Genomic DNA, 25,065 nt, shown 5'->3' with positions numbered 1-25,065 from the left:
ACGGGCATACCACTCCATTGACACAGGTAATGCTCACCCAATTAAAGTCCAACCTTACTGGGTGTATCCTCAAGCTAAAACTGCTATAGACCGGAAGATCCATGATATGTTACAGATGGGTGTAATCCGCCCCTCTGGAAGTGCATGGGTATTTCCAGTGGTTCTAGTTCCCAAACCAGATGGGGAGATACGTTTTTGCGTGGACTACCGTAAGCTAAATGCTGTAACTCGCCCAGACAACTATCCAATGCCATGCACAGATGAACTATTAGAGAAACTGGGACGGGCCCAGTTCATCTCTACCTTGGACTTAACCAAGGGGTACTGGCAGGTACCGCTAGATGAATCTGCCAAGGAAGGGTCAGCCTTCACCACACATCTCGGGCTGTATGAATTTAATGTACTCCCTTTCGGGCTGTGAAATGCACCCACCACCTTCCAAAGACTTGTAGATGGTCTCCTAGCGGGATTAGGAGAATATGCAGTCGCCTATCTTGACGATGTGGCCATATTTTCGGATTCCTGGGCAGAACACCTGGAACATCTACAAAAAGTCCTTGAGCGCGTAAGGGAGGCAGGACTAACTGTTAAGACTAAGAAGTGTCAAATAGGCCTCAACAGAGTGACTTACCTTGAACACCAGATAGGTCAAGGAACTAACAGCCCCCTACAGGCCAAAGTGGATGCTATCCAAAAGTGGCCTGTCCCAAAGTCAAAGAAACAGGTTCAATCCTTCTTCGGCTTGGCCGATTATTACAGACGATTTGTCCCGTATGCAGCCAAATCGCCGCCGTTCAGTGGACCGAAGAGTGTCAGAAGGTCTTTAACCAGCTTAAAGCGACACTCATGTCTGACCCTGTACTAAGGTCTCCAGACTTTGACAAACCGTTCCTAGTAACCACAGATGCGTCCGAGCGTGGTGTGGGAGCAGTTTCAATGCAGAAAGGACCTGATCAAGAATTCCACCCTGTAGTGTTTCTCAGCAAAAAAACTGTCTGAGAGGGAAAGCAACTGCTCAGTCTGTGAAAAAGAATGTTACGCCATTGTCTACGCCCTGGAAAAGCTATGCCCATATGTTTGGGGATGGCGTTTCCACCTGCAAACCGACCATGCTGCACTACAGTGGCTTCATACTGCCATGGGAAATGACAAAAAACTTATTCGGTGGAGTTTAGGTCTCCAAGATTTTGATTTCGACATCCAACACATCTCAGGAGCTTCTAACAAAGTGACTGATGCACTGTCCCTTGAAAGTTTCCCAGAATCAACTGATTAAAATCGTCCTTGAGATGTGGAAAATATTGTTAGTCTTTATGTACTTGGTAGTATATTTAGAGGTTCATGTGTCTTATTAACTCTGTTTTTTCCTAGAGCTCCAGGAAGAAATACCAGCCAGCGTTTTACCCTAGATTTGGGGGCGTGTCATAAATATAAAGGGAAGGGTAAAGCCCTCTAAAATCCCTCCTGGCCAGAGGAAAAATCCTCTTATCTGTAAAGGGTTAAGAAACTAAAGGTAACCTCGCTGGCACCTGACCAAAATGACCAATGAGGAGACAAGTTACTTTCAAAAACTGGGAGGAGGGAGAAAAACAAAGGGTCTGTGTCTGTCTGTATGATGCTTTTGCCAGGGACAGAACAGGAATGGAGTCTTAGAACTTAGTAAGTAATCTAGCTAGGTATGTGTTAGATTATGATTTCTTTAAATGGCTGAGAAAATAGCTGTGCTGAATAGAATGAATATTCCTGTCTGTGTGTCTTTTTTGTAACTTAAGGTTTTGCTTAGTGGGATTCTCTATGTTTTGAATCTAATTACCCTGTAAGGTATCTACCATCCTGATTTTACAGAGGTGATTCCTTTTTACTTCTATTAAAATTCTTCTTGTAAGAAAACTGAATGGTTTTTCATTGTTCTAAGATCCAAGGGTTTGGGTCTGTGGTCACCTATGCAAATTGGTGAGGATTTTTACCAAACCTTCCCCAGGAAGTGGAGTTGGGAGGATTTTGGGGGGAAAGACGTGTCCAAACTCCATTTTTTCAGGAACCCAGATAAAGTTTGGTGGTGGCAGTGGAAGTCCAGGGGCAAACGGTAAAATAGTTTGTACCTTGGGGAAGTTTTAAGCTAAGCTGGTAAAAGTAAGCTTAGGAGGTTTTCATGCTGGTCCCCACATTTGTACCCTAGCGTTCAGAGTGGGGAAGGAACCTTGACACAGTGCAAGTTCACAGTTTCCCAATTCTGCCTTTGAAAGTCCTGCCTCTCCTATATAGTATTTTTATATTTACCTCGATGACCCTCATACAGAAAGCAGAAGTGGACAATCAAACAGTCATCACCAAGTTCATCCTCTTGGGATTCGGGGATCTCCCTCAACTGCAGACTCTTCTCTTCTTGCTGTTTCTCGTGATCTACATTGCGAGCATGGCTGGGAACATCCTCATCATTGCTCTAGTTGTGGCTGATCAGCACCTGCACACACCCATGTACTTCTTTCTCGGGAACTTGTCCTGCATGGAGACCTGGTACAGCTCCACCATCCTGCCCAGGATGCTGGCCAGTCTCCTGACTGGGGACAGATACATTTCTGTCTGTGGCTGCGTCATGCAGTTTTATTGTTTTGGTTTCTTGGCCTGTACAGAGTGTTATCTCCTAGCAGCAATGTCTTGTGACCGGTATTTAGCTATATGTAAACCTCTGCATTATGCAGCCCTTATGAATGGAAGAACCTGGGTTCTAGCAGCTGGGTCATGGCTATGGGCGTTTGTGGCTAGTACCATAACTGTATATTTGATGTCACAATTAACATTCTGTGGCCCTAGTGAAATTGACCTTTTCTTCTGTGATCTCAACCCATTGATTAAACATTCCTGTCATGACACCAACCTGATCACACTGCTGAGTTTCATAGTCACCTCCATAGGTGTCCCTTTCCCATTTCTATTAACCGTGGCATCCTACAGTTTTATCATCACCACCATTTTAAGAATCCCTTCCACCACCAGGAAGAAAAAGGCATTTTCTACCTGCTCCTCTCACCTCATGGTGGTGACAATTTTCTATGGAACTATAATCACTGTCTGTATTTTACCAGACACTGACACTCTTAGAGACCTCAACAAAGTGTTCTCTGTCTTCTACACTGTCCTGACTCCCCTGGTCAATCCCCTCATATACAGCCTGAGGAACAAAGAGGTCAAGTTGGCCCTGAGAAAGATCATTCATAAGTTGATGGTGCCCACAGGAATTCAGAAGGAGTGACGGCTGTGGGAACAAATCCATCTGGCTGAAGTAGCAGTGGAGGTAGCATCTAGGTGGCCTGTAGCTCATGCCCATTGGAGCTTCAGTGGGGAATGTGAGGACATACTAAGTTTTGGGATGGCTGCATTCCCATTAAATACTAGAGCTCCTATTTACTACTGCCCTCACTGCAAACATAACTGTGATATACTCTGCACTCCACACAGCAAAATTCAAGATTCCAGTTCCGTTCTGCTCTTCTGCTCTCAGTTGGGAAAACACATTTTGCATAGCCCTGGTTTTGGATTCCAGTGGGTGGGTCTTGATTGTTATACTAGTTGATCTCTCCTTTGTGTCCTGGATTCCTAAATGCTCCCTAATTTTGTATCTGGGAAGACTGTATTTTTGTAATTATGGGTTCTCTTGCAAAGATTAGTAAGTTTAGAAGACCGTAAATAGTTTCCCATCAATCAATAATCAGTCAATAAATGATAAAAATGTTTTTGTTGAAACATTTCTTTATAACAACAACAAGTCATTGTTAAGTAAAAAATTCTAAGTACATGTGAAGAAAATGCTACTCAATTCTATATTTGAAAAACGCCAGGATCTATTCTCCTGAAGCACATTGGGTAAAATTATCAAAGTGCCTAAATTCCTTAAAAGCACAAATCCCACTGACTTTCACTGAAACGTAGATTTCTAAGGACCTTGTTCACTTTTGAAAATGGAACTTAGGCTTCTAAATCACTTAGAGGCTTGGCAAATTCTACCCATTGAGTAGTACCTTGTGCCTTAGACTGCCATTCAAAGTAATATACAGGATCAAGGCTTAACAGTAGAGGGAGCCACTAAGCAGCTGTGCCCACAGTATAATTAGGTTTCAGAGTAGCAGCCGTGTTAGTCTGTATCTCCAAAAAGAAAAGGAGTACTTGTGGCACCTTAGAGACAAACAAATTTATTTGAGCATAAGCTTTCGTGAGCTACAGCTCACTTCATTGGATGCATTCAGTGGAAAATAAAGTGGGAAGATTTTATATACACAGAGAACATGAAACAATGGGTGTTGCCATACACACTGTAACAAGAGTGATCAGGTAAGGTGAGCTATTACCAGCAGGAGAGCCAGGGCGGGGGGAACCTTTTGTAATCAAGAGACTCCATTTCCATGGAGTTGACCATTTCCAGCAGTTGACAAGAATGTGTGTGGAACAGTGAGGGGGGGGGATAAACATGGGGAAATAGTTTTACTTTGTGTAATGACACATCCACTCCCAGTCTTTATTGAAGCCTAAGTTAACTGTATCCAGTTTGCAAATTAATTCCAATTCAGCAGTCTCTCATTGGAGTCTGTTTCTGAAGTTTTTTTGTTGAAGAATTGCCACTTTTAGGTCTGTAATCGAGTGACCAGCGAGATTGAAGTGTTCTCTGACTAGTTTTTGAATGTTATAATTCTTGACGTCTGATTTGTGTCCATTTATTCTTTTACGTAGAGACTGTCCGGTTTGGCCAATGTACATGGCAGAGGGGCATTGCTGGCACATGATGGCATACATCACATTGGTAGACGTGCAGATGAATGAGCCTCTGATAGTGTGGCTGATGTGATTAGGCCCTATGATGGTGTCCCCTGAATAGGTATGTTGGCAATGGGCTTTGTTGCAAGGATAGATTCCTGGGTTAGTGGTTTTGTTGTGTGGTGTGTAGTTGCTGGTGAGTATTTGCTTCAGGTTGGGGGGCTGTCTGTAAGCAAGGCCGGTCTCCCAAGATCTGTGAGAGTGATGGGTCATCCTTCAGGTTAGGTTGTAGATCCCTGATGATGCATTGGAGAGGTTTTAGTTGGGGGCTGAAGGTGATGGCTAGTGGCGTTCTGTTATTTTCTTTGTTGGGCCTGTCCTGTAGTAGGTAACTTCTGGGTACTCTTCTGGCTCTGTCAATCTGTTTCTTCACTTCAGCAGGTGGACATTGTAGTTGTAAGAACGCTTGATAGAGATCTTGTAGGTGTTTGTCTCTGTCTGAAGGGCTGGAGCAAATGCAGTTGTATCGTAGAGCTTGGCTGTAGACAATGGTGTGGTCTGGATGAAAGCTGGAGGCATGTAGGTAGGAATAGCGGTCAGTAGGTTTCCGGTATAGGGTGGTGTTTATGTGACCATTGCTTATTAGCACCGTAGTGTCCAGGAAGTGGATCTCTTTTGTGGACTGGTCCAGGCAGAGGTTGATGGTGGGATGGAAATTGTTGAAATCATGGTGGAGTTCCTCAAGGACTTCTTTTCCATGGGTCCAGATGATGAGGATGTCATCAATGTAGCGCAAGGAGGGGCATTAGGGGACAAGAGCTGAGGAAGCGTTGTTCTAAGTCAGCCATAAAAATGTTGGCATACTGTGGGGCCATGTGGGTACCCATAGCAGTGCCGCTGATCTGAAGGTATACATTGTCCCCAGATGTGAAATAGTTATGGGTGAGGACAAAGTCACAAAGTTCAGCCACCAGGTTTGCCGTGACATTATCGGGGATAGTGTTCCTGATGGCTTGTAGTCCATCTTTGTGTGGAATGTTGGTGCAGAGGGCTTCTACATCCATAGTGGCTAGGCTGGTGTTTTCAGGAAGATCACCGATGGATTGTAGTTTCCTCAGGAAGTCAGTGGTGTCTTGAAGATAGCTGGGAGTGCTGGTAGCATAGGGCCTGAGGAGGGAGTCTCCATAGCCAGACAATCCTGCTGTCAGAGTGCCAATGCCTGAGATGATGGGGCTTCCAGGATTTCCAGGTTTATGGATCTTGGGTAGCAGATAAAATATCTCTGGTCAGGGTTCTAGGGGTGTTTCTGTGAGGATTTAATTATATATAATTAGGTTCAACATCCTAGGGGCAGGTAAGGTACCAAATAATGATAGTTTTGTTTTCGTGGTTGAATGTTATCTGCTAGCAGCAATGTCTTATGATTGGTATTTATCAATATGTAAACCACCCTATTATGCAGCCCTGGTGAATGGCTGTAGCATAAGTGCCTTTCTGACTATTACCATAGTAACGTCTCTGCTGTAACGAATAATGTTCTGTGGACACCAATGAAATTGACCATTTCTTCTGTGACTTCACCCCATTGATCAATCTCTCCTGCCATGGCAACACCTGGATGTCTGGTGACCTTCAGATTCTCTTCCATAGACACCCTGCTCCATTTCTATTGACCCCGGCATCCTATGCTTGTGTCATCACCACCATCCTGTGAATCTCTTCCATGACCACAGGCAAAAGGCATTTCCCACCTGCTCCTCTCACCTCATTGGGGTTACAATTTTCTATGGGACCTAATAGCTGGTTTGCTACCAAACGCTGTTGCACTAAGAGACCTGAACAAAGAGTTCTCCACCTTCTTGTCTCCACCCCTCAATCCCTTCATGAAGGCAAAGGAAACCTGGAGAAAAAGCTGTCAGGAAACTGTGGAGTTCAGCACAGTTTAGGCCAGTTCAAGAAAATAAAACAGTTTAAGGAGCAGTTAAGGTCACCCCTTGGCCACAGCAGAGTCTTGTGACCTCAGCTGGGATTTTCAGAGGACCTAAGTGAGCTTGGCATTGAACTGCCACTGAATTTTACGGTAGGGTTTTCTAAAGCACCTCAGTGATTTAATTGAGTGAATAGAGATAGGAAAATAAGGAAGGTGTCTAGAATGGAATTTTTAATAATGACAAAGGGCCAGATTTTTAAAGGTATTTAGACACTTAAGGATGCAGATGGGGCCAAATGGGATTTCAAAAGCACCTAGGCACCTAATTTCTTTTTAGTTCAATGGGAATTAGCCACCGAGTGCATTTTAAGTGCCTATTCACCTATCTGCCACTTTAGGCAACTAAATACCTTTAAAAAATCTGGCCTAAGTGACTTAGGTGCACAAGTCCCATTGACTTTCAGTGAGGAGTAGGACACCTAACTCATTTTGGCCTCTAGGAATAACAGAATGGCATTTGTTATGGGGATTTAGAAACTACAGACTTTCCCTCTTCTCCCCTCTTCTGGATGGATATACAGGGCCTGGGCCAATTATGTCTCTCATTAAGTTCTGACCACTGCATTTGGGGCTATGGGTTTAAGAGTCTGAGCATTCAGGGCTGCGGAGGAGGGACCCCAGTAAATGAGTAACGCAAAGTTGAGCAATACACCTGAAACCATGTAGACAAATCAGATGGATGGTGCAATAGGTAAGAGCTAGCCCAGGGATGATGGCATTTCAAATACACAATTCAATTACTGATTAATTGCAGCATGATAGTCTCATAGCAATTTTCAATTTAAATAATAAGTAAATAAAATCTTTCCTCAAGCCATGACAATAAAATCAACGCTCTAGCACAACTCAATCGGTGATGCTGTTGCACATCATCTAGACGTTCCTCTCCTTAGTGTGTGGACAATGGACAGTCTTTGAAGAAATGGTGTATTGTCCTTGGTTTAGTGATGGAGTTTCTGTTGTGGAGAGTTGTTGCAAACAACAAAAGAGTTTGCTTTCTGCCTGAATCTCTCTAACTAGAGTCAATGCTTGGGGGAGAGTTGTTCTCCGGAAACCAGACATTTGTATCTGGACTGCTATTTCTGAAAGATGGGTTTGCCTTCATGCTATTTATGACCACCTCTGTTCCAGGACTGGCATAAATAAACTTCAGTAAGAATGCACCCAGGAAACTCCACATCACTGAGTTTTCCTCCAACAGGAAATGAAATGCAACTACCCAACATCTGCTACTGCTCAGCAGAGGGACAGACAATAAAGTCAGTCTCACTTAGTTCTTTATGCCACTTTTCTTTCTATCCACTGAATAGTCTATTCCTAACTCCCTAAAAAGGGCTTTGAGTTCCAGCACAGAAGTGATTCAGGCTAGCGGTCTCCTTGTCTCTTGAACCTGCCTCTGATTTCTGTCCTAGTCCCTGGCTCTTGGCTCTTTCCCCTCACAACCCGCTTTTAACACTGTCAGGAAAGGCTGTTTAGAACACGGCCTGACTCACCATTGTGCTGCTCCAGGTTTATACTGGACATATCCACTGGGCATCAGACAGTGTCAGAGCTCCCTTGTATGGCCTGCTACTCCCTTGCATCATCAGAGATTTCAGTGGGTGATCTGAACTGGGAACTGTGGGCTTGTGTCGTCTTGACATTATTTAGTAAGAAATAATCAAGGATAGGATTTTCAAAAGAGGGGGATTATGGTGCCTGAAGCCCATTGAACATTAATGGCAGTAGGCACCTAACTCCCCTGGAGTCATTTGAAAATCCCAGCCTAATAAATAATAATAATAATAATAATTAATAGTATAATAAATCCTCAAGAGATTTGAACAAGGATCTGTTATCTCTGTGGTGACTGTCCTGACCAATGTGGGGGTGTCTCTCAGACTATCCATTGAGGCAGGTCCATTTTGTATTAAATAAATAATTCAATATGCATCGGGCTAGAGAAAGCATGAGACCCACTCTACAGTCCACTGCTTAGGGCACTCACCTGAGGGGCTCTACCCTGGCTGCCTAGATGTCAGTGTGGGATTCCAGGTGCCAGGCTTGACCTATTAGGCTTTAAATAGCTTGGTACCAAGCTACATCAGAAATCACCTTTGTTTCTGAACAATACTGCCAGAGCTGTAACCAGCTGAGGAATTCAAGCTGGGCCGTTCTTGCAATGAAGGAAAGGGGGCTGCTTGTAGAGCATTCTTCATAAGCAGCCCTTCATTTTGGTTAAGATTTTAAGAAGTCCCTATGGGATATTTTTAAGGTGTTTTAGGTATTTTAGGAAATGGGACTTGCTCCTAAGTTATTCAGATCAGATTTTTAAAGGTATTTTAGGCATTTAGTGGGATTTTCAAAAGCATTTAGGCACCTAAAACTCACTGATTTCAGTGGTTGTTAGGTGCCCGGGTGCTTCTGAACATATCCATGTTGTTAGGTGCCTTGGGCAACATTCTCATTTATACTGAGGACAAGGGACACTAAAGTGGGAGCAAATCCTATTTATGGCATAAAGAGGCCTTTGTGTGACTGACAGTCAGGCCCCTTATGCATTGACTTCACCTCTCAGCTTCATGTCTTGGTGTCTTGCACATTTCATTTCTGAAATATCTCTGTTTGTCTCTTGTTTCCCTTCATATCACCTAACAAGAAAAGTTAACATTCTGCATTGGCCAGTGGATTTCCCACATGCCTTGAGACCAGGAGACCTGTCTTCTGTTGCTGTCTCCGCCACTGATCTGCTGGCTGACCTTGGGCAAGTCACTTCCCCTTCCCAGGCCTCAGTTTCCCCATCTGTGAAACTGGCATTCACAAACATATAATCAGTACATTGAAAATGTATGGAATAAAATTATTGTACACTGTTTAAGTACAACTAGTAAAGTGATGGATGTTTATTTTTCAGTCACCCGGGCTCCTGACACACACAGGGCATGACAAAGAGGGAGGTTTCCCATGAGGTTGCACTGGCCTCCACATTCACACTGTTTTAACAAGCGACATGGGGTTAATTCCCCCAGGAGGTCCATTTAAAAGTGATCACAATCAGCAGTCCGGGAGGAGACCCGTCTAGCAGCAGAAGACTGTGTGAGGCTGCATTCCCTTACAAACTCTGTAAGAATCTACCCCAGGAAGCGCTGAGGTTCTGTGTAATCCGCACAAGCAAGAGCATCAAGCAAGAGCAGCCCAGGCCAGCAGCAAAATTAAGGTGTCTTTGCTGAGTGAAGGAGAGTGTGTGAGACAGTGAGGACAGCGGGTGCCCTTGAGGGAGAGGTTGCCACTGGATGCTGAGAATTAAAGGTAAATCAGATCATTCCGATTGACCTCCTGAGGTCTCCTCCAGCCCTAATCTTCTGTGATTCTACAATTCTGTTGTTGCCGGCACCCAATGCCGAGAGGCAAAACAACAGCAGGGGTTTGTTACCCAGTGTGTTTTACTTAATAATTACAACGGGGTGGAGAATCAGAAAGCTGCAAACAAGGTACAAGGAGAATAGAATTTTAAATTCTGCACACCAGAGCAGGTTATTATACACACTTTTATATTTTTAATGCTATTGTACTACATATTAGCCAATTAAAACTTTGTACAAATATTTTGTTTTTTTTTATATGGGTTATAATAAGGTTTATTTTTTGTAATTTTTAACAAGCATTTTTAGTAACTTAAATAACTAGCACATTTTGTTTGGCCTTGTAACTATTTTTTATTATTTTTAACTTGGCGTTAGCAAACTTTATATTATAAGGCATTATTTGCGGCGGCAACATTGTTTTAAGAGCAAAAGAGCTTATTTAAACCAGCCAGGCCTGAATTTTGTTAAGGGGGGGTTAAGAAGAAGCCCTTAGGCTTTTAGCAGGGAGACCTTTTTGACTCTTATGGCCTTTTATTTCCTCGACTTAACTAGTGGCCATGCCCTGGGGTTTTTAACAATTTTTTTTGAGAATATTTATTTTTATTGCTTGAGTTTTTTTATTTTTATTTATTTATTAGCGGGCTATGCATAAAATTAAAATTTTTAAAACTATGTAAAATAAGCATTTTTATACAGGACTACATAGAACACAGTAAACATAACATGATTAATACAGGGAAAAAAAACTTAAATAATAGGCTAAACAACCCACTTAGCCATGGGGAAAGGCCCCAACCAGAAAATAAAGAGCTTAGCTAAGTTTTTTTAGTTTGCTGATGAATGCTTTTTACCAGCTGCTTTAGGCGTTGTAAATTAGCTTTTACGGATGGCCCTGCATTTGTTATATTAAAGCAACACATGCCTTCAAACTTTTGGCATAGGTGACTATGGCATAGAAGCAAATAGTTTACAGCTAGCTTGTTTTGTAGCATACTTTGATGTACTTTTTTTAACTTATGTGAGAGTTGGGCCAGGACTAAATTAATGGCTTTTGCCACCGTGCAGGCAAGGTGCTCTACTGCGTGATAATTATGCACCACAAGCCTAGGGATACCAATACCAACTAAGGAAAAGGCCAGAGCTGCTGCCTTACTTTTTGGTTACTTTAACTTTGGTTAACCTTACTTTAAGGTTACTTTTGACCTACAGGTGGAATCAAGGGGAATAGCATCCCTTTTATGATGGGCATATAACTGCGGAGGGTATGGAAAAATCAATGGAGCCACGCGACCAAGAGAGCAGGGACCCCCAGAACTATTGGCTGGGACATAGGAATACGCATGTCTGCCACATGTAAGGAACCACCCTGCTGGCAATTTTATGCTCCTGTAGGCAAAGGAGATTTTTACACTGTTATTATATTTAAGTTTTTTATTGGTGAGGTTTTTTTTAATGTGAGTAGCATTTACAAACCTCATACAAGAGGGGGCAAGGGTTGTATTGACTAGGTAATAAGAAAACATGGAGGCATTTAACTTATACTGGGCAGATTTAACGGTATATAAATCAGTATAAGTAAATGTTTTATTTATGGTTTTTAACAGGGAATAATGTTGAACCAGGGTTGGGGCTGCACATATACCAATAAAACAAGTTTTTATGATTGCACCCACTGAAAATGTATGTGGCAAACAAAACAACGTTGCGTTTACTGCACTCTGGGCCAGTGCCAGCCAGGTATTTACGGGTACAATGCCTGAAACAGCAGTACAGTTAGGCACATGGCCAAGAGGGGGAATAAAATATACTTTTTTATTTATTTTTTTGATTTTTTGGCGGGCTGCCATTTAAATAGTAATTTTAGTTTAAGACTTTTAGTGGAGGGGGCTGAATGCATGGTCTACCTTTTAGCCGGGGGCGGGGGTGGGGGGGAGGGGTTGACACTGCTTTCAGCCAGGTATAATGAATTTAATTTTTGTGTCTCTCGACCTTTGCTGCTGTGTGGGACACCAGCAGGACGGTATAGGGTCCCTTCCACTTTTTTTGGAGGGGCTTGTCTTTCCAGGTACGTACGAGCACTAAATTACTAGGCTGCAGGGAGTGGATGGGTGAATCTAAGGGTAGAGGCTGGGAATTTTTAGTATACCTGTGAAGAGACAAAAGAACAGCAGACAGGGAACACATATACTGAGACAAAAACCCATTCCCCAATTCCCACTCTCCCCCTGACACAACCAGTGTACCACTTATAGGCCATGCCCTTTTAAACATAATTTTAAAGGGACTGAGCCCTAATCTACCCTTTGGGAGAGCACGGATGCGGAGCAGAACTGGGGGCAGGGCATCAGGCCACCGTAGGGAGGCCTCCTGGCATACTTTTGAGAGATGTTGCTTAAGGGTCTGATTGGTTTGCTTTACTACTCTACTGGCTTGCGGTCTCCAGGGTGTATGGAGTTTTTAGGGAATCTGTAAGGCGTCTGAGATGCTTTGGATGATTTTTGACGTGAAAAGTGTGTTTTATTGTCAGATTCCATCCACTGGGGAAGTCCAAAGTGAGTAATAATCTCCTTAACAAACACTGTCCTGGCAGTGCAATTGCGACATGGAAAGGCTTCTGGCCATCCGCTGAATCTATCCACTATGACAAGGAGATACTTGAACCCTTGGGTCCGGGGAAACTTAGTAAAGTTTATTTGCCACACCCGTCCGGGGCCTGGAGTGGGTTCCAGGGCTGCTGGTGGTACTGGGTGTTTTGGTCGGGGGTTATTTTTTTGACAAACTAAGCAGTCTGCTTGTACCTGGGCAGCCAGGGGTCGGAGTCTGGATGTTATGAAGTACTTTTTCATTAGTTGGATAAGTGCCTCCCTGCCAGCATGAGTGGTTTGATGTAATTTTTGTAATACTTGCAGAATTAGGCTCTTTGGTAAGAGGACTTTCCCTTCCAGGGAATGAAGCCATCCCTCCTTTTCCTGGAGACCAAGTTTGTCAGCTAGCTAGTTTTTTTTTTTTAGAATACTGAGGGGTTGGGAGCTCCCCCACTGATGGGATAAGGGCATGCATATAGGTGTTTTTAGTGTGAGGGGATATTAGGGTGGCAGCATGCTTTGCTTCTTTATCTGCCCTGGCATTACCCCTGGTTACATTTTGATCCTCCCTCTGATGGGCCTTACAGTGTACCACTGCCACTTCCAAAGGGAATTGCACTGCCTCCAGAAGCTGGAGAATTTGGGGCCCATACTTGCCTTGGGCTGTCAGCATTCCCCTCTGCTTCCACAGGCCAGAATGAGCATGCAGCACCCCAAAAGCATATTTGGAATCAGTGAAAATATTGACCCGTTTTCCTTTGTACAGTTCGAGTGCACGGGTCAGGGCCACTAGCTCAGCCAACTGGGCAGAGGTCCCAGCGGGCAAACTTTCAGCTTCCATGGTGTCATTGAGGGTCACAATAGCATAACCCGCTCTTTTTTGTTTATTTATTACTATGCTGCTACTATTAGTGTACTACTTATAATCTTCATTTGGGAGGGGCACATTTCTTAAGTTTGGGCGGCTAGAATATTGGGCATTCATGATTTTTAAACAGTTATGTTTTTGTTTCTCAGTTTCTGGTAAGAGGGTGGCAGGGTTAAGAGATGAACAAGGCTGCAGCGTGACCTCAGGGTTTTTTAAGAGCTTTGCTTGGTATCTTGCTATACGTGCTTGTGTGAGCCAGAGGCCACCCTTAACATCTAGTAAAGCGCGTACGATGTGTGGTGTAAAAACCTGTATTGTTCCCCCTAGTGTCAGATTTTTTGCTTTTGCCAGGGTCAGGGCGGTGGCTGCCACTGTCCACAGGCACACTGGCCAGCCCTTGGCTACTTGGTCCAGTTGTTTAGAAAAATATGCCACCGGTCGTTTTTATGCTTTTAGCAGCTGTGTGAGTTCTTTTAGGGCCATCCCCTTTTGTTTATATACATACAACTGAAATGGCTTGGAGAGATCTGGCAGACCGAGAGCCGGGGCTTTTATTAACCCCTTCAGTTGCCAGTAGCAGACTCCCTCACTGTGACAAGAGCCACAGGCAAAGATACCAAGTGCCTAGTGTATGCCCCAGCAAAATGTGCTTTGGGAAACAGAACCATACCCCATAAGCTAATATACCTCCCTGAATGCCCAACACCGTTGCTGGGATGGGACCTGCTGTGTTGCCTAGGTGCCACCCTGCATTTTACTCAAGATGAAATAACCCTTACCTTACCCTCTGAAAATGCATGGATTATAGCCCTTGCAGTTGAACCCTCGGCTATGCAAGCCCCAAAATGGGACCAGTAAAAAGTCCAAGTGTATCCCCTTGTTCCTGGGACAAGTGCTGGGGGGTTCAGTTAGGAAGGAAAAGTCAGCATGTTGGGGAGCAGAGTGGCCGGAGCGCTCACTCAGGCCCGCCCTGTAACCATGCACTTACTGCTCTGTGGCACTGCCTGTTCCCTTCTTGACACGTCTCATCACAGCTCCTAATGCCGCTGAGCTGAGACGCCGCAGAGCGTGGCTGGGGGGACGGCGTCACGGCTGCTGTACTGCAGCAGGGACACAGCACCGACGTCCCCTTCAGTCCCCGCATCCCTGACAGACACAGACACATCTGCTGGGCTGCTGGGTGGAGCTGGAGGCAGAATTGTCCTGATTTTCGGTTTCCCTTCCCCTCCCCTCAGACAGGCCTGATGATCCCTCTGACATCTCCTCCACCTTCATCCCTCCTGGCCCAGCCCTTTCACACATGCCTCCCCAGATGTTTCCAAATGGAGGAGTGGAGATTTTTCATCTGCTCCTGGGCCCAATCCTTAAGGTCTAGGTGGCCTCCTATGCCAAGCCCTGGGAGAGCTCCGGGCTCTTCCCACCCTACACAGGAGCAGAGCACTGGGGTGACGATAAGTGGAAAGCTTTACAGATCAGGGAACAGAGCAGCCCCCCTGTATGCCTGACACCCACTGTGAGTCTTCCCTGCCCGGTTCCATTTCTCATTCTCCCCCTGATACGTCTCCTCATGGCTCCTAACATGGCTGAGCTGAGACAGTGGCTGGGAGGACCGAGTTACAGACGCTCTATTGCTGCCCAGAATCCGCCTGTAATTGCACACCAACAGGCGTGCACATGTTAGCTGGGCTGCAGGGTGCAGCTGGGGACAGAATGTGTGTGAGGGTTTCTAGCTGTCTCGCGGGGTTCCTAAGAGTGTGAGGGATCTGTGTCCGTGTCTTCTTGGGGTGTCCCTTGTGCATGAGGTACAGTGTGTAGGAGATAGATAAATAGATAGATAGACAGATAGATTTATTTGCCCAGGGCAATAACTTATAACTTCCTCAATTCATAGATTCCAAGGCCAGAAGGGACCATTGTGATCAGTTACGCTGAATATCTTTGCCAGTGGTTTTCAATCTGCGGTCCATGGACCCCAGGGGGGTCAGCCGACTATGTCTAAGGGGTCTCTGAAAGGTTGTTGTTACCACAGAAAGTGGCTTTTAACCTGTGATCTGCAGATCCCTGGGGGGTCCGCAGATTATGGCCAAAATTTCCAAAGGAGTCTGCACCTCCATTCAAAATTTTTAGGGCTTCACAAAGAAAACCACTGCTCTAGGCCATAGAACTCCCCCAAAGCAATTCCTGTGTGACCCTGGGGGACCGGGGATCATTTCCCTGCTCCATTACAAACGCCTGTGTAACCTTAGCAACTCACTTATAGCCACAGTTTCAAAGGTATTTAGCCCCCTAAAGCAGCAGATACACAGCTAATGGGATTTTCAAAATAATCTAAGGTGTTTAGGCACCTAATCTCATTGACTTCAATGCAACTCTGGTACCTTGTATTGGTTTTGTATTGGTAGTATTTGTATGTGTAGAGGCTTGTAGGGGCTTTGTGCTGGGAGAGAAGCTGAGCCCTGATTAGGGGGTGGGGCTTCACTGACTAGGGGTCCTATAAAGGTAGCAGCCAGTCAGGCAGCGGCACAGGAGCTAGCAAACAGAGCTGTAAACAGGGGAGTTTGAGTGGGAGTTTGAAAGGGGAGTTTGTCTTGTGGTGCTTGTGTGGGGTTTGGTTTTGCTGTGGGTGGTGGTGTTTTGGTGTGGTTTGTGTTTCCCAGATTAACAGGATTTAGGTGGGAAGGCTATGACAGATTCAGAGGTGGCAGTGGGAGTGACCCATGTAGCAGATGACACAATGAAGATGACTGGATGTGGAAGCTGTGGTATGTACATGATCCTGGAGGGGGCACCTGGTAAGAGTTTTGTCTGCATGAAATGCCGTCTGATAGAGCTGATGGAGGAAAAGATCAGAGGTTTGGAGATGCAGGTGGAAAGTCTGGTAGAGTTTAGGAAGGGGTTTGAGCAGATTATGGAGCAAAGACATGAGGTATCTGAAGGGAAAAGCTCAGACTTGCAGATGGAAGCAGGACTAGGGAATTCTGAGGGGAGACTGGGTGAGGAAAGTGGTCAGTGGAAGCATGTGACTAAAAGAACTAGGCAGAGGAAAAGACGGGCTAGTGAAGGAGAAATAGAGCTTCAGAATAGGTTTGCAGAGTTGGAAAATGAAGAAGGGGCTCAGCAGGTAGTCACTGAAGGTGACAGGGCAAGGAAGAAGAGAAGAGCGGTTAGTCCTATAGGAAAAGGGGAAGAGTTAATGGAGATTACACCAAATATGAGCCCCAGGAGGATACAGGATGGGTTAAAAAGGATTACAAGGGAGAATGGGAATGGAAAAAACTTGCAGCCAGAGGGAACAGGGGATAGACTGGAGAATAGCACCGTCACTAGGAAAAGGCAGGTCTATGTGATTGGGGACTCTTTACTGAGAAGAATAGATAGGCCTGTAACCAGAGCTGATCCAGAAAATAGGAGGGTGTGCTGTCTTCCAGGTGCTAAGATACGGGATGTAGACCTGAGGTTAAAAAGGATTCTAAAGGGAGCGGGAAAGAATCCCCTAATTATCCTTCATGTGGGAACAAATGATACGGCTAGATTCTCGCTGGAAAGTATTAAGGGAGACTATGTTAGGCTGGGGAGGACGCTTAAGGAAATTGAGGCTCAGGTGATCTTTAGTGGGATTCTGCCTGTTCCTAGAGAAGGGCAACAAAGGTGTGACAAGATTATGACTATCAATAGATGGCTTAGGCAGTGGTGCTATAAGGAGGGCTTTGGGATGTATGGCCATTGGGAGGCATTCATGGATAGAGGACAGTTCTCTCGGGATGGACTTCATCTGAGTAGGGAAGGAAATAGACTTCTAGGATGGAGGCTGGCACAACTGATTAAGAGAGCTTTAAACTAGGAATTTGGGGGAGATGGTTGGGAGATGTCCAGGTAATCTCCACGCCAGAATTTAGCATAGAGTGGAAAGAAAATGAAGTAAGAGTGGATACAGCTGTAGGTAGGAGGAAGGGCAGTGTAGATACAAGTCTAATAGGTTATACTGGTAGTAAAATAACCGTGCCTAACAGGGTACAGAATGTGAGTGAGGCTAAACAGCAAAAATTAAGATGTTTGTACACTAATGCAAGGAGCCTAGGTAACAAAATGGAGGAACTAGAGTTACTGGTGCAGGAAGTGAAACCAGATATTATAGGTATAACAGAGACCTGGTGGAATAGTAGTCATGACTGGGCTACAGGTATTGAAGGGTATGTGCTGTTTAGGAAAGACCGAAATAAAGGTAAAGGTGGTGGAGTAGCACTGTATATCAATGATGAGATAGAATGTAAAGAAATAAGAAGCGATGAAATGGATATGACTGAGTCTGTCTGGGCAATAATTAAATTGGGGAAGAAAACTATTAGAGCCTCCGCTGGGATAGTGCTTGGGGTGTGCTATAGACCGCCGGGATCTAATTTGGATATGGATAGAGCCCTTTTTAATGTTTTTAATAAAGTAAATACTAATGGAAACTGTGTGATCATGGGAGACTTTAACTTCCCAGATATAGACTGGAGGACGAGTGCTAGTAATAATAATAGGGCTCAGATTTTCCTAGATGCGATAGCTGATGGATTCCTTCAACAAGTAGTTGCTGAACCGACTAGAGGGGATGCCATTTTAGATTTGGTCTTGGTGAGTAATGAGGATCTCATAGAGGAAATGGTTGTAGGGGATAATCTTGGCTCAAGTGATCATGAGCTAATTCAGTTCAAATTGAATGGAAGGATTAACAAAAATAAATCTGCAACTAGGGTTTTTGATTTCAAAAGGGCTGACTTTCAAAAATTAAGGAAATTAGTTAGGGAAGTGGATTGGACTGAAGAATTTATGGGTTTAAAGGTAGAGGAGGCCTGGGATTATTTTAAATTAAAGCTGCAGAAGCTATCGGAAGCCTGCATCCCAAGAAAGGGGAAAAAATTCATAGGCAGGAGTTGTAGACCAAGCTGGATGAGCAAGCATCTTAGAGAGGTAATTAAGAAAAAGCAGAAATCATATAGGGAGTGGAAGAAGGGAGGGATCAGTAAGGAAAGCTACCTTATTGAGGTCAGAATATGTAGGGATAAAGTGAGACAGGCTAAAAGTCAAGTAGAGTTGGACCTTGCAAAGGGAATTAAAACCAATAGTAAAAGGTTCTATAGTCATATAAATAGGAAGAAAACAAAGAAAGAAGAAGTGGGACCGCTAAAAACTGAGGATGGAGTGGAGGTCAAGGATAATCTAGGCATGGCCCAATATCTAAACAAATACTTTGCCTCAGTCTTTAATAAGACTAAAGAGGATCTTAGGGATAATGGTAGCATGATAAATGGGAATGAGGATATGGAGGTAGACATCACCATATCTGAGGTAGAAGCGAAACTCAAACAGCTTAATGGGACTAAATCGGGGGGCCCAGATAATCTTCATCCAAGAATATTAAAAGAATTGGCACAAGAAATTGCAAGCCCATTAGCAAGAATTTTTAATGAATCTGTAAACTCAGGGGTTGTACCGTATGATTGAAGAATTGCTAACATAGTTCCCATTTTTAAGAAAGGGAAAAAAAGTGATCCAAGTAATTATAGGCCTGTTAGTTTGACATCTGTAGTATGCAAGGTCTTGGAAAAAATTTTGAAGGAGAAGGTAGTTAAGGACATTGAAGTCAATGGTAAATGGGACAAAATACAACATGGTTTTACAAAAGGTAGATCGTGCCAAACCAACCTGATCTCCTTCTTTGAGAGAGTAACAGATTTTTTAGATAAAGGAAACGCAGTGGATCTAATTTACTTAGATTTTAGTAAGGCGTTTGATACTGTGCCACATGGGGAATTATTAGTTAAATTGGATAAGATGGGCATCAATAGGAAAATTGAAAGGTGGATAGGGAATTGGTTAAAGGGGAGACTACAACGGGTCCTACTGAAAGGTGAACTGTCAAGTTGGAGGGAGGTTACCAGTGGAGTTCCTCAAGGATCAGTTTTGGGACCAATCTTATTTAATCTTTTTATTACTGACCTGGGCACAAAAAGTGGGAGTGTGCTAATAAAGTTTGCAGATGATACAAAGCTGGGAGGTATTGCTAATTTAGAGAAGGACAGGGATACCCTACAGGAGGATCTGGATGACCTTGTAAACTGGAGTAATAGGAATAGGATGAAATTTAATAGTGAGAAGTGTAAGGTCATGCATTTAGGGATTAATAACAAGAATTTTAGTTATAAGCTAGGGACGCATCAACTAGAAGTAACGGAGGAGGAAAAGGACCTTGGAGTATTGGTTGATCATAGGTTGACTATGAGCTGCCAATGTGATATGGCTGTGAAAAAAGCTAATGTCGTCTTGGGATGCATCAGGAGAGGTATTTCCAGTAGGGATAAGGAGGTTTTAGTACCGTTATATAAGGCACTGGTGAGACCTCACCTGGAATACTGTGTGCAGTTCTGGTCTCCCATGTTTAAGAAGGATGAATTCAAACTGGAACAGGTACAGAGAAGGGCTACTAGGATGATCCGAGGAATGGAAAACTTGTCTTATGAAAGGAGACTCAGGGAGCTTGGCTTGTTTAGCCTAACTAAAAGAAGGTTGAGGGGAGATATGATTGCTCTCTATAAATATATCAGAGGGATAAATACCAGAGAGGGAGAGGAATTATTTAAACTCAATACCAATGTGGACACAAGAACAAATGGATATAAACTGGCCACTAGGAAATTTAGATTAGAAATTAGACGAAGGTTTCTAACCATCAGAGGAGTGAAGTTTTGGAATAGCCTTCCGAGGGAAGTAGTGGGGGCAAAAGATCTATCTTGCTTTAAGATTAAACTCGATAAGTTTATGGAGGAGATGGTATGATGGGATAACATGGTTTTGGTAATTAAATATTCATGGTAAATAGGCCCAATAGACTGTGATGGGTTTTTAGATGGGGTAAGATCCAAGTTACCCGGGAAAGAATTTTCTGTAGTATCTGGCTGATGAATCTTGCCCATATGCTCAGGGTTTAGCTGATCGCCATATTTGGGGTCGGGAAGGAATTTTCCTCCAGGGCAGATTGGAAGGCCCTGGAGGTTTTTCGCCTTCCTCTGTAGCATGGGGCACGGGTCACTTGCTGGAGGATTCTCTGCTCCTTGAGGTCTTCAAACTACAATTTGAGGACTTCAATAGCACAGATATAGGTGTGAGGCCTTTTTTAGGAGTGGTGGGTGAAATTCTGTGGCCTGCATTGCGCAGGAGGTCAGACTAGATGATCATAATGGTCCCTTCTGACCTAAATATCTATGAATCTATGAACCTAAACTGCTCGTAGGCTTTTGAAACTCCAGTAAGCAACTACCTGCATCTTTAGTGCCTACATGCCTTTGAACATCTGGCCCTTTGTGTAAAACAGGCATAATGGCATGTTCCTACTTCCCAGGAGGTGCTGTGAGGGTAAGTACATTATAGAACATGAGGTGATCAGATACTTTGGTTATGGGGGCCATATGAGGACCTAAGAATAAATGCATACACATAATTGCACCAGCTCAGTTAAAAATGTACAAGAGATACAAGCTTTCATAGTACTGGGCAGGAGGCCAACAATAAATTGCCTGGCCAAACAATTCCCCATGTAGATGCTGTTGCATCAATATCCATTATGGGATCTTACAGCTCCTCTGTAGAATCCGAGACTGCCTACTAATAAAGGCATATTATTAAAGAAACCAGATTAGATGGATTGTTCTGGTGTGGCAATGCCCATGTTCCTTACTAAGTCTCAAAGGTTTCAGCCTTAGAAGACAGTAAATGACCTTCTCGGAGTCCCATTGGTACTTTTCTGTAATCATATGGATGCTGCTTTATCGAGTTTAACAGGAGAGAGAGAAAAAAACTCCAGTGTTTCTTGTTTCCTTCCTCCTACTAGATATGTCCCATGGGGAAAGGAGAAGGGGAAAATCAAACGTCCATCACTGAGTTCATCCTCCTAGGATTTGGGAATGTCCCAGAACTGCAGGTTCTTCTCCTCCTGCTGCTTCCAGTGATCTATGTGGTGACCGTGGCTGGGAACATCCTCATCATTGTGCTAGTTGCCTCTGATCAGCACCTTCACACCCCCATGTACTTCTTCCTGGGGAACTTGTCCTGCTTAGAGACCTGCTACATCTCCACCATCCTGCCCAGGCTGCTGGCCAGACTCCTGAGGGGGAACAGAACCATCTCAGTCAATGGCTGCTTCATACAATTACATTTTTTTGGTTCTCTAGTAGGTGCAGAATGTTACCTCCTAGCTGCGATGTCCTATGATCGGTATTTAGCAATATGTAAACCTCTGCATTATGCAGCCCGTATGAAAGGGAGGTTCTGCCTCCAGCTAGCAGCTGGGTCATGGCTATGGCCATTTGTGGCTAGTACCCTACTTGTATGTTTAGTTTCACAATTAATATTCTGTGGCCCTAATGAAATTGACCATTTCTTTTGTGATTTCACCCCAATGACTAAGCTTTCTTGTAATGATACTAACTTGGTCATACTGGTGAGTTTCATACTCTGCTCCATAGAGGTGCTTTCCACATTTATATTAACAGTAACATCCTATATTTCAATCATCACCACCATCCTGAGAATCCCTTCCACCACCGGGAGGAAAAAAGCATTTTCCACATGCTCCTCTCACCTCATGGTGGTGACAATTTTCTTTGGGACCCTGATCATTGTCTATATGCTCCCAGACTTTGCTGTACTGAGAGACCTCAACAAAGTGCTTTCTGTCTTCTACACTGTCCTGACTCCCCTGGCCAACCCCCTCATCTACAGCCTGAGAAACAGAGAGGTCAAGGAAGCCATGAGGAAAGTCATCCAAACTATGCGGCACTCACAAAAATTCAGATGGATTGACCGGTAGGGGAGTCAACCTGTGTGGTTTAGCCAGCAAGTGAGGTAGCATTGAGGTTGCCCCTAGATCATGTTAATCACATGATCTGTGAGTAATGAGGGGATAATACTAACAGCTACATATTTCCTCTGCTTCTGTGTTCTGACTCTCCACATTTTACAAGGCACCTGGAATTCTGCACACCTCTGTATCTGGGAAGATAATGATAGTTTAGATAATTTAGTCAAGATTGGACTATTTCTTAGTATCTCAAGACTTGATCAATTCTGTCACTGATTGTGTCATTATTCATTAATTAATATTAATTATTATTATATCTGACCATGTTCTATAAGTATGTCTTGTATGCGCCCCCAACTAAAATGTGGAAGTTAAATACCTCTCTGCTGTTTGACACATCATTTGTTAACTCTCTCCAGCAGGAGTTAGAACTTTAAAAATAAAAAGATGTCTCCCATCCTCCACTTCATCAGCTACCCCACTTCGGGGAACCTTTCAAGCCTTCATCAGAGGCCTCATAAGTGCTGACCACTGTTGTAAATATAACTCCTTTCATGCTACATTAACTCACATGGTTTGAGAATACCCCTATGTCAAAAATTTCTGGTCTGAGGTTGGTCAAGGGACCAATTTAATACTGGATGCTAAGCCTTCCCCCTTAAGTTTTATTCCTTCACCTGTTCCTGATACCTGGAGATTACCTGGCAACAAGGCAGTGTGGTTCCACAATGAAGCTTTAGTCGCTAAAAAGTTAATCCTGCAAAACTGGAAAAGTTTCTCCCCACTTGAGCACTGCCTGGCTCAGTGAGTTGGGAGAGGTAGCGAACGAGTGGTGTTCTGCAGAAAGGGAATGGCCGGAAAATTCAAAGCAGTTTGGGCTGACTTTTTAAAGGTCTGTGATTAACCTAGACCCTGAAGATAAATATGTTGCTTCCCCTCCCTTTATCCTAACCCTCTTGATTTACATTATGTGTTATGATGAATCTGGTATTTTGGAATATTTCTTGTATTGGGAAAAGTTAATAAAAAAATGATAAATACAAAGGAGGAAATTTTGAAATGAACAATTAATAGTTTTTGTTCTGAAAATTTCAGACTATCCCATTCTGACATTCTTGAAATGTTTTTATTAGTTTTCTTACATGAAATGGATATGATGTTTTAAAAACGGTTTAATCAACATGGCATTGTCTGATGGAAAGCATTAGTTTTCCACCCAGCTCTAGTGTTAGGCCATGTAGAGACAAATGATGAAAAGACAGTCTGTGCCTTGAAATGCTCACTGTCTAAGTAAGACAAGAGACAATAGGTGGTACAACAGACAGACAGAGGAAGGACAAGGTAAAATGAGACAGGACAGTTCATCATGAAAAGAAGTGACCACAGCACATCATCTGCCTCATTAGTGACCTCAGGGCCGGATCCTGCCATGGGCTGAGCATTGATAACCCTGAGGGCATCAGCACTGTGCCAGAGGAGACATTTAGAAAGCCCTCCTAAAGTCCTTTCTTACATCCTGAAAACACCTCCTTGTGCAGGTAGCCTGGGATTGCCAAAAAAGCTTAAAGGAGTTGGGCACCCATCTTCCTCTGAAAGTCAGTGGTACTTGGCATCTAAACCCCTTAGGCTCCTTTGAATATCTTAGATGCAGCTGTTACTTATCCCACCGAAGCCAGTGAGCATGCTCACATGAATCAAGGCTAGTAGGACTCGAAGATTCATAAATTTCAAGGCCAGGAGGGACTGTCAGACCATCTAGCCTGACCTGCAGAACACTATCCAGAGAGCTCCACCCACTGATTCCTGTAGCCAGTCCTATCATTTGGGTTTCACCTACAGCATATCATTTAGCACGTCACTCAACAAGACATTAAGGAATGGAGAATCCACCACATCACTTGGGGATCTGTGGGTGAGGCCCTTAGTCCTTTAAAAGTCCACTAAGTTTGTGGTGTACATTGCTGTGTAACCAAAGTTGGGTTAACAGAAGCTCCATGGGGCCTGGGTTCAGAGGGGTTTCATTGACGCAGCTATCTGGGATCCAGTGATCTATGGAGGGTCCCTACTGGGGTCTTCTAAGGGGCGATGGGGGCACCACATGCAGGGAATGGAAGCAGAAGTGGTGTGAAGCATGGGATTTAGAATCATTAGAATACCAGGGTTGGAAGGGACCTCAGGAGGTCATCTAGTCCAAATCCCTGCTCAAAGCAGGACCAATCCCCAATTTTTGCCCCAAATCCCAAATGGCCCCCTCAAGGATTGAACTCACAACCCTGGGTTTAGCAGGCCAATGCTCAAACCACTGAGCTATCTCTCCCTCCCAAAGTGTCCCAAAGTGTGGACTTTGTTTGAGTTAGCCCGTATCTGTCTTACTCCACCAGCATCACCATTATTCTTTTGTTCTCCATGTGCTGCACCTTTACATGTCAAGGAGCCATCATTCTGTGAGTGGCAGCTGCCATTTTCTCTTCGGTTCTGACATACACCCCGTGCTCTCCTCTCCTAGACATTCTCGGTGGCACTTTCCAAACCTGCTAAAGGATTTTGGCACCGTCTCCAAGGCAGCATTAACATTTCTTCCCAATAGTGCATCAGAGACTGGGATTTTCAAAGGGCGCAAGGGATTTAGGTGCCCAACTCCTATAGAAATTTAATTCACCCTCCTTAGTGGTTGGGGCACTAGCCTAGGG

General features: G+C 44.0%; 2 protein-coding genes across 2 annotated transcripts; both read left to right on the top strand.

Annotated features, from left to right (window-relative positions):
• Positions 1-2,284: 2,284 nt before the first annotated feature.
• On the top strand, positions 2,285-3,253 carry LOC140897249 (olfactory receptor 6B1). Its single transcript, XM_073309634.1, has one exon. It carries the CDS (start codon positions 2,285-2,287, stop codon positions 3,251-3,253), a length of 969 nt encoding a protein of 322 aa, XP_073165735.1.
• An 18,162-nt stretch (positions 3,254-21,415) lies between these two features.
• On the top strand, positions 21,416-24,962 carry LOC140897248 (olfactory receptor 6N1). Its single transcript, XM_073309632.1, has 3 exons — positions 21,416-22,336; positions 23,902-23,970; positions 24,882-24,962. Exons 1-3 carry the CDS (start codon positions 21,416-21,418, stop codon positions 24,960-24,962), a joined length of 1,071 nt encoding a protein of 356 aa, XP_073165733.1.
• The last annotated feature ends 103 nt before the right edge of the window (positions 24,963-25,065 follow it).

Source organism: Lepidochelys kempii, chromosome 13 (assembly GCF_965140285.1).
Source record: "Lepidochelys kempii isolate rLepKem1 chromosome 13, rLepKem1.hap1, whole genome shotgun sequence".
NCBI classification, from domain to species: Eukaryota; Metazoa; Chordata; order Testudines; family Cheloniidae; genus Lepidochelys; species Lepidochelys kempii.
Note: the sequence above shows the minus strand (reverse complement) of the source record. Positions and strands in the feature narration are given on the sequence as shown.